This window comes from Corythoichthys intestinalis, chromosome 14 (assembly GCF_030265065.1).
Source record: "Corythoichthys intestinalis isolate RoL2023-P3 chromosome 14, ASM3026506v1, whole genome shotgun sequence".
Lineage (NCBI taxonomy): Eukaryota > Metazoa > Chordata > Actinopteri > Syngnathiformes > Syngnathidae > Corythoichthys > Corythoichthys intestinalis.
Window position 1 is genome coordinate 30,259,289 of NC_080408.1, and position 14,684 is coordinate 30,273,972.

At 38.5% G+C, this 14,684-nt stretch overlaps 1 protein-coding gene across 4 annotated transcripts in view; it reads left to right on the forward strand.

Annotated features, from left to right (window-relative positions):
- The window catches only part of LOC130929706 (contactin-associated protein-like 5), a 178,971-nt gene that overhangs the window by 150,320 nt on the left and 13,967 nt on the right, over window positions 1–14,684 (forward strand). For all 4 annotated transcript variants that reach the window (XR_009066945.1, XR_009066944.1, XM_057857110.1 and 1 more), the window contains exon 21: window positions 12,141–12,228. Coding sequence is in view for 2 of the 4 variants with exons in the window: in XM_057857110.1 (XP_057713093.1) it covers window positions 12,141–12,228 (88 nt within the window). In the remaining 2 variants the exon portion in view is untranslated. The remainder of the gene's footprint in view (window positions 1–12,140; window positions 12,229–14,684) is intronic.

Sequence of the window (14,684 nt, forward strand, 5' to 3'; positions counted from 1 at the left end):
TGAACGTACGACGTACACATTTAAAAATCAGTGCTCACTTGTACAAATTACGCCGAAATCGTACAACTTGACAGGTATGCCAACAGATGACAACTTGCTCGGCTTTACTTGATTCGCTCCGGGCCTTCGCCCTGCGGCTAATGGTAATTACCAGTATGACATATTGACAAGCTCAGCTGACAAAAACGTTCAAGTCGGAGTGTCTTGCACAACAACATGCTCTATTACCTTGATACTGTTGTTTCTTTTCTTCTCCGATTTTCTTCTTTCGTTTCTCTGCTCCAGAAGGATAAATTCTCTTCAACATATTCGTGCATCTATTTTCCGAGCAAGTTTGAGCACCAATCATCGCAAAGCAGGTTCAACGTCACTCCCCAGGTTGCCAGCTTGTAATGACAAGAAAATGGATGTTTGCATAAATAAACAGCAATGCGCGCCACCTTATTCACGATGCTCTATTAACAACGTATAAAATGAGGTTGCCAGATGGTCAGGGGCCCTAAGCAGCTGCATAGGCTGCTTGTAGGCTGGGCCGAACTTGAGTAAGAGTAGGGTTTCTTCTTCACAAATCTACTCAAGTAAAAGTAAAAAGTATGGCGTGGTTAAACTACTCTTAAAGTACGGATTTCTCCAAAAGTCACTCAAGTAAATGTAACGTGTTACTACCCACCACTGCAAATATCATTACAATCCCCAAAAGTCACTCAGCAACAACAACAGAAGTCTGTTGTTTCCACTCAACGCTAATTTGGCTTTCAATCATAACAGGAAGTAACAGGGGCATTGGAAGTCACTCACAGCAGGGGATGCTGATATTTTTTAGTGTTTCCGTCCAAAAACAGCCGTTCGGGCAAAATTTGTCATGCTCACATGTTTTCGCCATACAAGGCATGCACAATGGGAGTACACACGCATGCTGGATAGTTTACATACTACTATTAGGCTAATACAAAGACAGCGTTCTATTTCACCTACAGTGTGTGTTGGAGTTTTTTTTATTGGAAATAAAAGCGTCCGTGTATTGTCATGCAAATCCGTGCAGCTAGACGGCGCAATGACACACGAACACATTTGAAAATTTAAAGGTCCAATAAGCCTTAGTTTTTCACATCACTAAAATAAATTGCACACGAATATCTAACAGCTCTCTGCACAGCAGCAGTTCAACAGCAACAACAAACAATAATATGGCGACAAGGCAAGTATGTCTTACCTATTTGAAGAACTATCAACATAATCATCTTCATTTTCAACCTCAAATTAATTTTTAGAAAATGTCAGTTTTTGTAAGGAAAAAATACTATTAATTCGTTTTTGGCCATGTTAACACATCCTCTGTCAACAGTTAACTTTTCCAATAGCGCCTGATTCAACGTCAGGTGGTGACCATGTTTTTAACAAACAAAACTTTTTCAAAACTTTTTCAACATATATATTTGGTCTCAAAAGAGTTAAATACTCTGTTTCAATATGTTTTATTTATTTACTTATTTAAAAAAAAAAAAAAAAAAACGTTTTCCCTCCCCAACACCAGGGGGTGCTACAGCGCCCTCAGCACCCCAATCCCCACGCCACTGGGCAGTAAAGGTGTAAATCACAAATTTGACAACAATACGAAATAAATTCCTTGTATAACGGTGTTTTATTTGCCGATATAACAAAATCTGCCACTGTTCGATTTGATTCAAGAGCTTTCAGTCGATTTAATATAATAATATTTACCTATTTATTAATCAGCTACATATCACTGAAAACAATTAAAAAAAAAAAAAAAAAAAACACGTAAAAATCCATTTAAATGTTTTTTGATAATTTTGTTGCAAACAGATTCCAAACATTTGAATAATGAACATTCTTCTTTACAAAACTAAAAAATTAAACAAAAAAAAAAAAAAAGATGATGTTGATCATTGTTTTTTGTTTCGATTGATCGTAATTGAAAGTACTCAACCAATTAATGTTTCGAAAGTCTCAAGGATACAAGTTTGAAATTGAACAGAAAGTCAGCCATTTTTCTTATATATGCTTATCATAATAGGGTGCGGTAAAAGTTTCAAGGACCAATGCTAGAAATTAGCCCCTGAAAAATCAATTTGTTGTTGTTGTATATAATCATTTTGAAGGATGCACAAAAAAAGCACCCATGTCTGAAACATAACAGAAGGTCAGATATTTTGGTTGGAAACAACCTTTTTTTAACTTAGTCCCAGTAGAAAATTTTTCAGTGGTTAGCAAGTTGGCCTCACAGTTGAATCTCGGGCTCCGAGATGGCGTTTGCATGTTTTCCCTCTGCCCTGCAATTGGCCCTAACAACCAGTTCAGTTTGTAACAAATCTCCTTCATCCAATCTATTCCAAATAGGAGGGGCTGTTTGACTGCCTTGGACTAGAAGTAAATGAACTAAGCTAATGATAACTTTTGAATAGTGATCAACAAAATACAATAAAAAAAAACAAATCTGAAAAACCCAAGCTCTTGATTTCACCATTTCGGTTTGAAGCACTCCTACATCATTTTGTATCAAAGTGTCTTTAAAAACTAAAACCGAAATGCAGATAATCCTTAACATCCTTTGAAGATGCTATTTAAAGGGTAGCTGCTCTACTTTGCAGCCAAGTTGGCAAACTTGACTTTATCAACATCCAAGTCTCATTTCATCATTATTCACACAGTGGATACCATTTTTGTAGAGTTACGACCTGTGGAAACGACGACGGAACCTCATTGAGATGACAAAGTTGCGTCAGGAACATGCGAGGAGCCTCTGATGAAATATTCATCATCTTCTTGGCACACGATGATGTATAAAGTCATCTTGCCGCCTAATTGTCAGAAGATGAAACTCAAGGTGACCTTCTCTCAGTACATTAACATCTATGTGAGCACATCTCCCGAGACATCGATCATATACGTTAAAAGCCGCAATGAGTTAAAGACACACTCCACCACCACGGTGGGACAAACCTCTTTTGTTACCATGACAACCCTGGATTTGTGCCTATACTGCTGGGTTGACATTAAAACACACACATGATTCATGGATTTGGCAAATGATTACTGCTCGCCCACCCAATACGTCCAAGTTAAATGTTAAATGACGTCCAAGAACGTCTCTCACAAACAATGGCAGTAAATGTGGTAATGGGTTTGAACCTCAATTTTGTTAGTTACATTTTTATTTTTGTTATTTGGACTTCACAGTGGAAACTAAAGTGGACATCTATTCAAAAGTTATCATTTGCTTAACTCCTTCACTGCCAGCCAGGTCACAGTGTACGGTGGTAGGAAAAGGTATCTGAATCTGTTGGAATTTCTCATATTTCTGCATAAAAACACCATCAAAATGTAATCTGATCTTTGTCAAAATCACACAGATGAAAAAACTGTCTGCTTGAACTAAACCTACTCAAACATTTATAGGTTTTCATATATTAATGAGGATAACGATGACACAAGGGGAAAAATAAGTAAGTGAACCATCACATTTAATATTCTGTACCCCCCCCCCCCCCCCTTTTGGCAGCAATAACTTCAACCTTCAACCTCTCAAACTTCCTGTAGCTGCAGATCAGTCTGGCATACCGATCAGGACTAATCTTTGCCCATTCTTCTCCACAAAACTGCTGTAATTCAGTCAGATTGCTGGGATGTCTGGCATGAATCGCTGTCTTTAGGTCATGCCATAGCATGTCAATGGTGTTCAAGTCTGGACTTTGACTTGGCCACTCCAGAATTCGAATTTTGTTTTTCTGAAACCTTACTGAAGTTGATTTACTTCTGTGTTTTGGATTACTGTCTTGTTGCAGCATCCATCCTGTTTTTAGCTTCAACTGTCTGACAAATGGCCTGAGGTTTTTCTGCAAAACATCCTGATAAACTTTTGAATTCAATCTTCCATTAATGATTGCAAGTTGTCCAGGCCCCGAGGCAGCAAAACAGCCCCAAAACATGATGCTCCCTCCACCATGCTTCACGGTGGGGATGAGGTGTTGATGTTGGTTAGCTGTTCCATTTTTCATCTACATATGACTTTGTGTGTTACCCCCCAAAAAAATCAACTTTGGTTTCACTAGTTCACAAAATATTTTGCCAAAACTTCTGTGCAGTGTCCAAGTGCCTTTTTGCGAACATTAAACGAGCATTTTTTTTTTTCACAGCAGCGGCTTCCTCCATGGAGTCTTCCCATGAACACCATTCTTGGCCATAGTTTTACATATAGTTTATGTGTGCACAGAGATATTGGACTTTGCCAGTGATTTCTGTAAGTCTTTAGCAGACACTCTAGGGTTCTTTTTTTTACCTCTCTGAGTATTCGGCGCTGAGCTCTTGGCGTTGTCTTTGGTGGACGGCCACTCCTTGGGAGAGAAGCAACAGTGCCAGGCTCTCCCCATTTGCAGACAATTTCTCAGACTGTCGATTGATGAACATACAGACTTTTAGAGATGGTTTTGTATCCTTTCTCAGCTTTACACAAATCAACAATCCTTTATCGCAGGTCTTCACAGAACTCTTTTGACCGAGCCATGATGCACATCAGACAATGCTTCCCATCAAGACAATTCTTACCAGGTGTGTGTTTTATAGTGGGCAGTGCAGCTTTAGACCACTCATCAGTGATTGGGCACCTGACTTTAACTGTTTGGTAAAAATTGGTTTTAATTGCTCTTTAAGTCTCCTGAGGCAGAGGGTTCACTTACTTGCCCCCCCCCCCTTCTGTCATTGTTTGCCTGATATCCTCATTAAAAAAATTAAATTGATAAATGTTTGGGTAGTTTTAGTTAAAGTAGACACTGTTTTTACATCTGTGTGATTTTGACAAAGCTCAGATCACATTTAATGGTGATTTAATGCAGAAATGTGAAAAATTCCAAAAGGTTCAGATACTTTTTCATACCACTGTATGTGTTGTGTGTTGTGGGAAATTGATATTGAAATAATCATAGATCGCTTCCAGCCCCTCCCAGTTAAAACGGATTGGATATCTATTTCTGTCAATGGCAGACAAAGATTTAAGTTATGTGAGGTTCAAGAAACAAAAACAAAACAGAAAAATAGATAAATAAAATTCCCGGAGCAAAATACACATGGGCCATACTTACGAACAAGCGATTTATGGATGTTGGCGGGAGTTCAAATGTCTGAATAATTTGCACTACCACCGCTGGCAATGGAACTATCTTTTTTAAAAAAGGAAAATGTTTTTGTCTTTGTTTTTCAAATGAATTTAGAAGCAGACAGAAAGCATACCTGTCAACCCGAGGCCGTTGGTTATCTTACAAATAGTGATGTATGCCCTTACAAATTGGTGACTAATCTTACAACGTCGCATATAGTGTGCAATATGAAACAAAAATAAAACTCAATTTTTAAAATAATATGAATTTATTGGTAATATTGTAACATATAACCTGGAGCAATCAAAGAACAATCAATATCTACAGGCACAGCTACATCATGATTACTAAAATTTAACAGTGATTTTTGTTATAATTGTATGTAGCACTTTTGGCAATTTCTATCATGTCTTTTGATGGCTGCACTTCATGGCACTTCAGCTCGCAATTCAGTTTGACTTGAAGGTAGTTCGTTAGTGTGTCCAATTATAAATTGAAAAGGTCAATTGATAAAATTAACTTACCGATGCAATCTTTGAGTCAGGGAACATTTCTTTTGCTATTTCTGAAAATTGATCAGCAATAGTTGCGGGCAAATTGTGTTCGGCAACAAATTGGCAGAATAAAATCTTCGCTTTCGTCACTTTTCATTCTGCAGACATTTTACAGTTACAAATTACTTTTCCCAAAAAAGTTATTGAGTTAGTAACTCGGTTACCTGAATGTAAGAGTAATTAGTTACTTGGCAAAGTAACTGGTGTTACCTTTCATGTTTTTTTTTTTTTTTCATTTTTTTCAAAAAAAAAAACAAAAACAAAAACAAAACAAAACTAAACAAAAAAGCATAGTAACATTGCTATATTTGGAAGTCATTTAATGTTGTGAATCAACCGTTAAAGTTGTTAAAATTGCTCCCGTTTTTGCATTAGTTCCCTTCTGTCTACTTTCGACATATGACAGTTTTAAAAGGGTTTCATCATTTAAAGATAGATTCAAGTCAAGATTTTGCCAACTTAGGATTATTTTAGATAAAAAGTTACTTAGGTTAACTTGGAAGGTTCAATACAACAGAGCCTTTCTGAGAAGTCTACTGCTTTAAAATGGCGTCTGTTTACCAACGCCGCCGAGTCTGTCATTTCGCATGTAGATCTATATGCATGTGATATCTAGGCGTAGATTGTAGGCTGTCGGTTGCAGTCAGGAAATATTGGAGCCACATAGCCTGGCATCGCGTTTGCTTCAGTGTCACAACAAACACTCCTCTCTCTCAGTGTCTCTGACTTTTCTCACGTCATTCAACCAACGTAACGCATAGTAATGCACATTGTCCAGTTGCCGAAACGGTGACAAAATCAGAACGGAGAAAAAAAAAACGTAATGCACGAAAAACGTACAGATTTTGAACGTACGGCGTACACATTTAAAAATCAGTGCTCACTTGTACAAATTACGCCGAAACCGCACAACTTGACAGGTATGAGAAAGGGTTGCAGTATGCAATGGAGCGGTATGTCAATGGTATTAAATGCTACTATTCGTAACTTAAAAACAAGAAACCCCACAGGCGGATTATCTATCTAGCTATGACGTTAGCTACTTAGTAACGTTATGTCATGTGTTCTGTCAGATTTTTCTCCCGAAGCTTTTGTGGCGATGAATAAGCAGTCTTTTACATTCAGCATGATTCTCAATATTATCCAGAGGTGCTAAATAAACAACTTACATCATAAACATACATGTGCAACATGAATACTGCGTATATACTGTAAATGCTTAAGACAAACGGTGAGAGAGCGGCATGCAGCTACGTACTTGCTAGAATGTGTGTGATGAGACCTTTCCTTGGTGTGCGTCCGTGACCAAACGTAAGTACGTATTCTTTTCTGTATAGAAAGTTTGTGGTGTTTACGTTGGACTTTCAGTGCTGGGGTCTTGACAGCTTAGACTAGTTATACAGGATAGGACAGAGCAGCTTGCTTATTTAAATTTGGCGCCCTGAAGCAATGGTTGCTCTGAGGATGGTAGGGATGGACTTATTAGAGAGGGTGGGGCTTAAAGTTTGGTTCTAACGTGCATTATTTATTTTGTTTTTATTTTTCAGGAACCCCAATGAGCATCATGGAGTGGACAAAATTGGAATGCGCTCTCGCTGTCGAGGCATTTTTTTTAAGCAGTCGCTCAATCGTCGCAATGCAACGTGCATTCCATAGACATTTCAATATTGCCCCCCGTGGTCGTGTTCCTGGCCGGCAGTCGATTGTTTCATTGGTAAACAACTTCAGGGAAATGGGTGATGTAAAGAAGAAGAAACCTGAACATTGAAGTGGTGTGACAATCTGTTTTGAGATCTCCCTGACAATCTTCCCACAAACACGCATCTCCACTTGAGTTGTCTGCTCGTTCTCTGAGACGAATCCTCCATGAAGAATTGAAATTTCATCCTGAGAAATTAGCTATGGTGCAGGAACTTAATCCACGCGATTTTTTTGCTCGCTTGAAAAAAATGCCTCAACAGTGAAAGCGCGTTCCAACTTCGTCCACTCCATGATGCTCACTGGGGTTCCTGAAAAATAAACACAAAATAAATAATGCACGTGAAGAACCAAACTTTAAGCCCCACCTTCTCGTATAAGTCCATTCTTACCGTCCTCAGAGAAACCATCGCTTTAGGGCGCCAAATTTAAATAAGCAAGTTGCTCTGCCCCACCCTGTATTATATTCTATTTGTGTATTGACAGGCTTGTAAACAAGTAGGCAGTCAAAAGTTAGCTACAGTAACTAACGTTAATAGTTAAGTCTACGATTCTACCACTTTCTATAAAATATTTTTTATATTTTACAAATCGATCATTAACTTACCTCTTAGCAAGCATACCGTTAAGTGTCCTAGGTGACTCTTGACATTTAGTTGTTTATGTGGTTGACGACAGAGCCTTATCCATAGCTTGCATTTGGCAAGATTTCTTTTAGTCTTTCAAAAAGGCACAAAAAAATTCCTCCCCCCAATCTTTTAGCGTACCTGGTGTTGGAATTAGAGGTACACAGCGTTAAATTGTGTTTTTGCAATATTAAAGTGAGAAAAAAGATGTTTTAAGTCACGACCACACTATACAATTCTATACAAATGTCCGGCTGGTTTCCAACCTTTCTGATTTGGGTACATAGTTTTGTGATAGGTCCATTGGCCTTTAGGCCGAAGGTTTGAGACCCCTGTCTTAATGAAATAAAAACATTTAAGAAAAAAAAAAGAAATCATTATTAATGTATGAAAGGGTTAATACGTATCAGATTTCTGAAAATAACTGATTACATTCGTTTTGTTCAAATGGCTTGCATGTCAATGGTTCAAACTTTAAAACACATTGCTTATCTCAAGATACGTTGCTAAGACTTCTTGGAAGCAAAAGGTCGGTAAAGTCAGCAGGTTATGTCTTATTTCCCCCGTAGAGCACATTATTTTTCTAAGAAACACTTGAATCGTCTGCTCGATATAAAAGGAGCTCCAGGGGGCGAGCGACCGGCCGACTCGCCGTCTGGCTGACTTGCCTGTTTGAAGGAGGAACTTAAAAGATATCCTGCAGGATTTACGGCTTGAGCCTGACAAACGACGTCGGACTTCCGAGCAGGGAGAGTCTGCTCTAGGCTGCTCGGGGTCGCCTGGAGTTAAAAGTTCAACGTCCGTCTGATGAGATTTAACTCTGACGCAGTTCATTTGCCAAATGTTTTGCACGGGACTCTCGAAGTACCTGCTGGAGATCGAGCTTGTTATCTGGCTTGACAAACACAAAAACGTTATCACCTTCAAGCTGAATGTTAAGTAGAGCCATAGCGTTGTCAGATGCGCATATTGGCTTCAAAATCTTTGAAAAATAAGACTTCTCAGATTTTCTTTTAGAAAACTGTTTGATGATGTCAAGTCCAGCGTATCGTGAATTCACTGCTTTCTTCTTCTATCATGATCAAAGGGTTTTGATTGTGTAATACATGTTCCATGAATAATTTGTCAAAAGAATTTGAAAGATTGTTTATTAAAACAAAAGTTGTCAGTTACAAGAAACAACAGTGAAACAATAACCCTGAGAATTCAATTTAACTATTTCATGCGAAAATTACTATTTTCTTTTTTTTTTTTTACTTTTAAAGGGCATTCATTGAACTCATTGGTTGCCGATGACGACACTTGACATTTGGCCCTCCCAGTCAAAAGGGATTGGGTTTACTTACCAAAAAAGTAAATTGCCCTATAAAGGGTTAAAGATCCTTTCTGTGAATCTTTGAATAGCTGTACTGGAGTGACTACTGTCACTGAAATGGTTAAATTTCATTTGAACCCTTTTTTTTCCAGATTAAATCTATACATTGGTGAGTTGGGACAAAAGGAAAAAAATTGCATTTTAGATGGTACTTCAGACGTATTTGGTAAAAAAAAAAAAATTTTAAATAAATAAAATGTAACATTTTACAGTCACCTATTTAAAAAAAAAATGCCCCTGAAGCCAGTTTTAGATTGCAGCCATATCTGATTCCTATCGGGTTCCTCCTCAAATGTGATTTTCTGGCTTTTCACACTATTTGTAGCAAGTGTCCAAATCGGATCTGGGCCTGTTCAGACTTGGCCACATTATTGACACACTGGACAGGTTACTGTGGCACCAATGGCGCTAGGCAGTATATAGTGACATCACAGATAGTCAAAACCCATTTTGGCCATTCTGACTGAGGCCATGTCTACACCTAGCAAGGTTTTTTAAAACCGAGGATCCTGCCCTAATATGTCGGTATAATACCCCCATCCTTCGCATATGTTCTTCAATATAAACCATTGCAAGAGTTTGTAAATAAATGGAAGCAAAAAAGCACCTGTATAATTTACTCCAAATGTAAACATTGGTCTCATGTGTGAAGGACGGACAAAGTTTCCACAGTTGAAGGGGAAGTTCCGGATTTTTGACATCAGGCTTAATCTTCGGGTTAGCGAGGCTTTAATTAGTCGCTGAAGTTGATCTTAAAAAATTCTGTGTAGTTTGTTAGTTATTTGTTTGTGTAAGGGCTCCAGAATTGCTAAGCTAGCGTGACTCAATTGGGCCATCTTAGCATGCCAATAAAAAAATCATATGCACACATCTAAATCATCAATGACCCATGCAATCAATAGTGTTGGCCGTGTTTTCAGAATAAAGTTATTAAAACTTACCATTTGATGTCAATAATTGCCTTATGAACGGTAACATTTCTAATTCAGAAGCTTTGCAGAGGAGCAGGGCAGAGTGATATCACATCGTTTTTTTTCACCACTGATTTTTTAATGTTGTAGCCAGCAGCAAGTAACCAGTTTATATTGTTCCTCGTACCCCATAGGGAACTTGTAGAAACTTTCCTTCGCCCATTTCTTCTGTCTTTTCCCACAGCCTCTAAACGCACATTTCGTCATGTTGCCGGCGGTCAGTTAACTCAGAAGACTGATGCTGAATTCGAGGAAGGTGGGAAGTCAGAGTTTCTAACCTCCGATCTGGAAAAATACCATTGGAACGCCTCCACTATGTCTTTTGATGGCCAAAATAAAAAACAACTTGTCGCAATCAGCCATCTTTGCTGTTTACATTCGCTTGGAACGATTTAAGGTCGCAACTGGTACCGTTCGAGCGGGATAAGTCCAACTTCTCTCCTTCCTCAAATCCAGCGTGAGCATGAGTGGCCGAAGCAATCCTCTCTATTGTGGTCATATTACGCATCTAAAAAATTTGTCCTGCAGAATGAAATGAATTACAGCAGTTTTTTGTGACATTGTTTTGGCCTCATGGGTGTTATGGAACAATGATCTGTGTTTTGAATTTGTTTGACTATGTTTGATCTGTTCGTAGATATGTATCGTTTTTTTATTGGCATGCTAGCAAGGTGCCACTGACTGAAACTAACAAATAACTTGCAAACTGTACGGAATTCGTTGAAATCAACGCCACCCACTAAGATTAAGCCCAATGTCAAAAATTCTGAACTACTGCTATAAATCGTCATTTATCAGTGTCCATATATTGGCGCCACAAACACAGAATTCACACATCTTCACTTTGGACGTAGTTTTTAAGAAACCTCGTTTAAATGTGCGTGTAGATTATAGGCCAAACCGTAGAAAAAGTTCTTCTTTTTGCCAAATACCCTGCTATGTGTAAACATGCCATGAGAAGCATCTCCTAACCTGATATGAAACTTCCTCCCATATATGGTTTTAATTCATCCGGCAAAAATCCGATTTCTATGCTTTGTGGCTGTTCAGACTACAAAACAGTCATCCAGTTTCAATCTGGATGGGCTAAAACTCAGATTTTACTAGCAATATTCTTCCAAATCTCTGGAAGCCATGCTTGAAAACTAATAGGAAGTCAGCCATTTTGTTTTAAAGCTTTGTCCAATTGATACCAAAATTGAAACAAATATACTTTAAAATAGGCAGTGCCAGCCCTCAGCATAGGTGAACTAGGCAGTTGCCAAGGGTGTCATCTAGTGGAGGAAGTGCCAAATTGCTTTAGGAAAGAAAGAAAAAATACTCAGGGGTGTGGGGGGTACTCTTGCTACGCTTCCCGAATGTTTACTAACACAATAAGTACATTTCAAGATGATACATATAAAATATATTAAGTATAATGAAATAAATAATTTTTTTTTTATTTATTATATTCCCATGAAACAGGAAACTCTCATCAGCCAACTTCATTGGGTAGGTTTTCAACCAAACATCAGTAAAAAGTTTCTTCAAATGGCCTTCAAACTCTAAACTCTCTCTCCTCCTCGGTCCACATTAAAATTGCCTCCAGTGGGGAAGTTTACTGCACTTAATTGAATGCTTTTCATTTGAGTTTCTAATTACGCAAGGTTCGTTCTCCACTCCCACACCCGGCTGCTGGGAGCAAGGTATTAACCGCTCTAAGGACACAGAGTTTTTCAGCAAAATCACTTTAGCTCACTATTAACATTAAGCCATATTGTGTGTACTTTTGATTTTTTTTTTTTTTTTTTTCATTTATACAGATTGACCAAAGTACTAAAGAGGACTTCAACTTGACCTCCGACAGCGAATTCAATGGCATTAAGTCACTGTTGCTAGGTAAAGTACAAGGTGAGTGGAATAAAAAGTGTTTTAAAAAAAATTCTGCCCTTGACGCTGTGTGAGGGTTTTTTCTGATTCCTGACGAATTTTAACGTCATACACTTGATGGACTGTTTAATTGCCCAACGTGCAAGATTTAGTCATTGCTCCAGAGTGGAATTTGAAAACCCTAAACCCTAAGTTTGATTACTCTCCATAAAAAATGACATTTACAAAAAAAAACAACAACAACAAAAAACAAGTCAGAACATGAAGGGGGTTGGGACACTAAGGTGTTCCTTCACTAAATGTTACATGGAAAATGAAATCAAAATTTCAAAAGTTCAAGGCGCTTATTAAGATGCTATGTTTACTTAAAAAGACGAAGCATCGCTTTAATGTTTGTGCACTCCGTAAACTTCACTATCAGTTGAAGTGGAACGGTGCGCGGAGCCTTTCCGTAGGGGGCCTATTTTCAAAAACGTAAAATATTTTCAGATTCAAAGCCGCTAGCGACCTAAAACCAAAACAGGCACCTCCCTTAGACATATCCGAGTCTCCGTGAGCAGCGGCGTAACAAAATTCAAAGTCGTTCCCTAATATAATCAAGATGAATTATTTTTTATATAAGTATAACAAAAATTACAATGGCTATAAAAATCTCAGATTTTACGCTAGATGCACAAAAATCGCCAAATGCAGAGACAATCACCTATATTTTCAGGATCAATGGGAATATTTAACATATCATATAGGTTTTTGCCCAAAATAGCGACTATATATTTTTTTTATTTTGTGCAATGTTGATGTGTGTTTTCAACAGTTAATAAATCACTCAATTTTCACATCGGAAACTTAATACTTGAGGAAATCATGCAGAATAATCTAAAGTTTAGTTTCTAAAGTTTAAGTCGCAATTCCATGTGAAAACGTTGTAGTATTCATGCCCTAGGGGGCAGTGCAGATTTACAAGGCGACATCCAATGATGCATTTTGACCCCAACAACCTCCTCAGTAGTGGCGGGATCTGTCGTTCACTTGAGTAAACGAATCCATTCCGGTTCGTTCAGTAAAAAGATTCGTTCAAACAAATCGTTCAACGAATCGTTCGCCCCCCTCATCTCCCTCCCCGCCCAAACGAATCGTTCGGTTACTGAACGGGAAGTGACGTTGCCAAACGAATCACCAAAGACCGCTTCGCAGTATAACTGAACGGGAAGTGACATTGCTTGGTCCCTCCCTCTCTTGCACACAGGCACCACTCGTCGTAGTTTCAGAAATGAGTGACAGGCGGTATCATTCTGCTTTCACAGACAGCCTCGTCTCCCTCCTGCTGCTGCAAAAGCGAGGGAGAACTTTCGCGTCGTCTGTCCTAGTTCTATGGGCTCGAAGTAATGGCCCGTGCTTGCATTTCGATTTAGGACCCAGTTAAACATTTTCCTTTTGTGGGGGGGAGTGGGGGTTTGGGGTCGGGGGCACACGGACTTTCTTTAGCATGATCTAGATCACATATGCTACCAGCCAACGCAGCATGCTTGCTGTCACGAAAATAAAAATAAATCGAAAGTTTAATTTCTAAATATGGAACGACCAACACATCATATTTACCTCTCGCTCTGTTGTATTTTTGTTTTTATGCTCATCACTATTATTTTAGGTCACTATTGTTAAAACTGAAGTGTAAATAGCTAGTTGCCAAATGTGCTGCTCTGAAATAAAAACGATACTACATTTTGATATTCGACAGTTTAATTGCAAATCAGTATTAAGATGATCGTATTGAATTTTTGCACTGGTATTAACAAATAAAATAATCCGGTCAGCTCCCCTGTCGCCCCCTCATCTCAGATTGTCAAATGCTGACGAGAAATAATTGTTTGCTCTTTACGATGTTGCCTTTCTACTCTCATTAGTCTGTTAAGAAAAATGTAGACATATTGCGACATCTCCCGTGTCCGCGTGCGTTGTTTTTGAGTAGCACATGATGGACGGATGGACATAATTTGTCAAATCAACACCCGACACGCTGACACGAAAAAAAAAAAAATAAAACAGTCGGAAAAAATTGACATGTATATACAGTTTCATTGCAAATCAGTATTATGGTGATAATACTAAATATTTTTTCTGTGCGCATATGAGGTAAATAACGCTGCCACGAAGCCTCCAGTGACAGTTCTCTGCCCCCTTCACTGCCGTGAGTGCCGTCACGCGACCGCAGCTCACTTTTGCTTGCCTCGTAGCTACCCGTGTTTTTTTTATTTATTTATTTTTAGCTACCCGTGTTTTAACTACTACAAATTTGATAGTATGTTGTCAGTCATAGGTAGTCCCGAGTCTGTTGAGAAAAGTAGTACACTAAACCATGCTCGCTAGATTTGTGTGGTGTTTTGTCTGTTTGAGCAGCATTTGATAGGCTCCACGTTAACAAATATGTGACAAAGTCATTTCCTTTCATTTTATGACTCGTTCACCGCATAGTCATT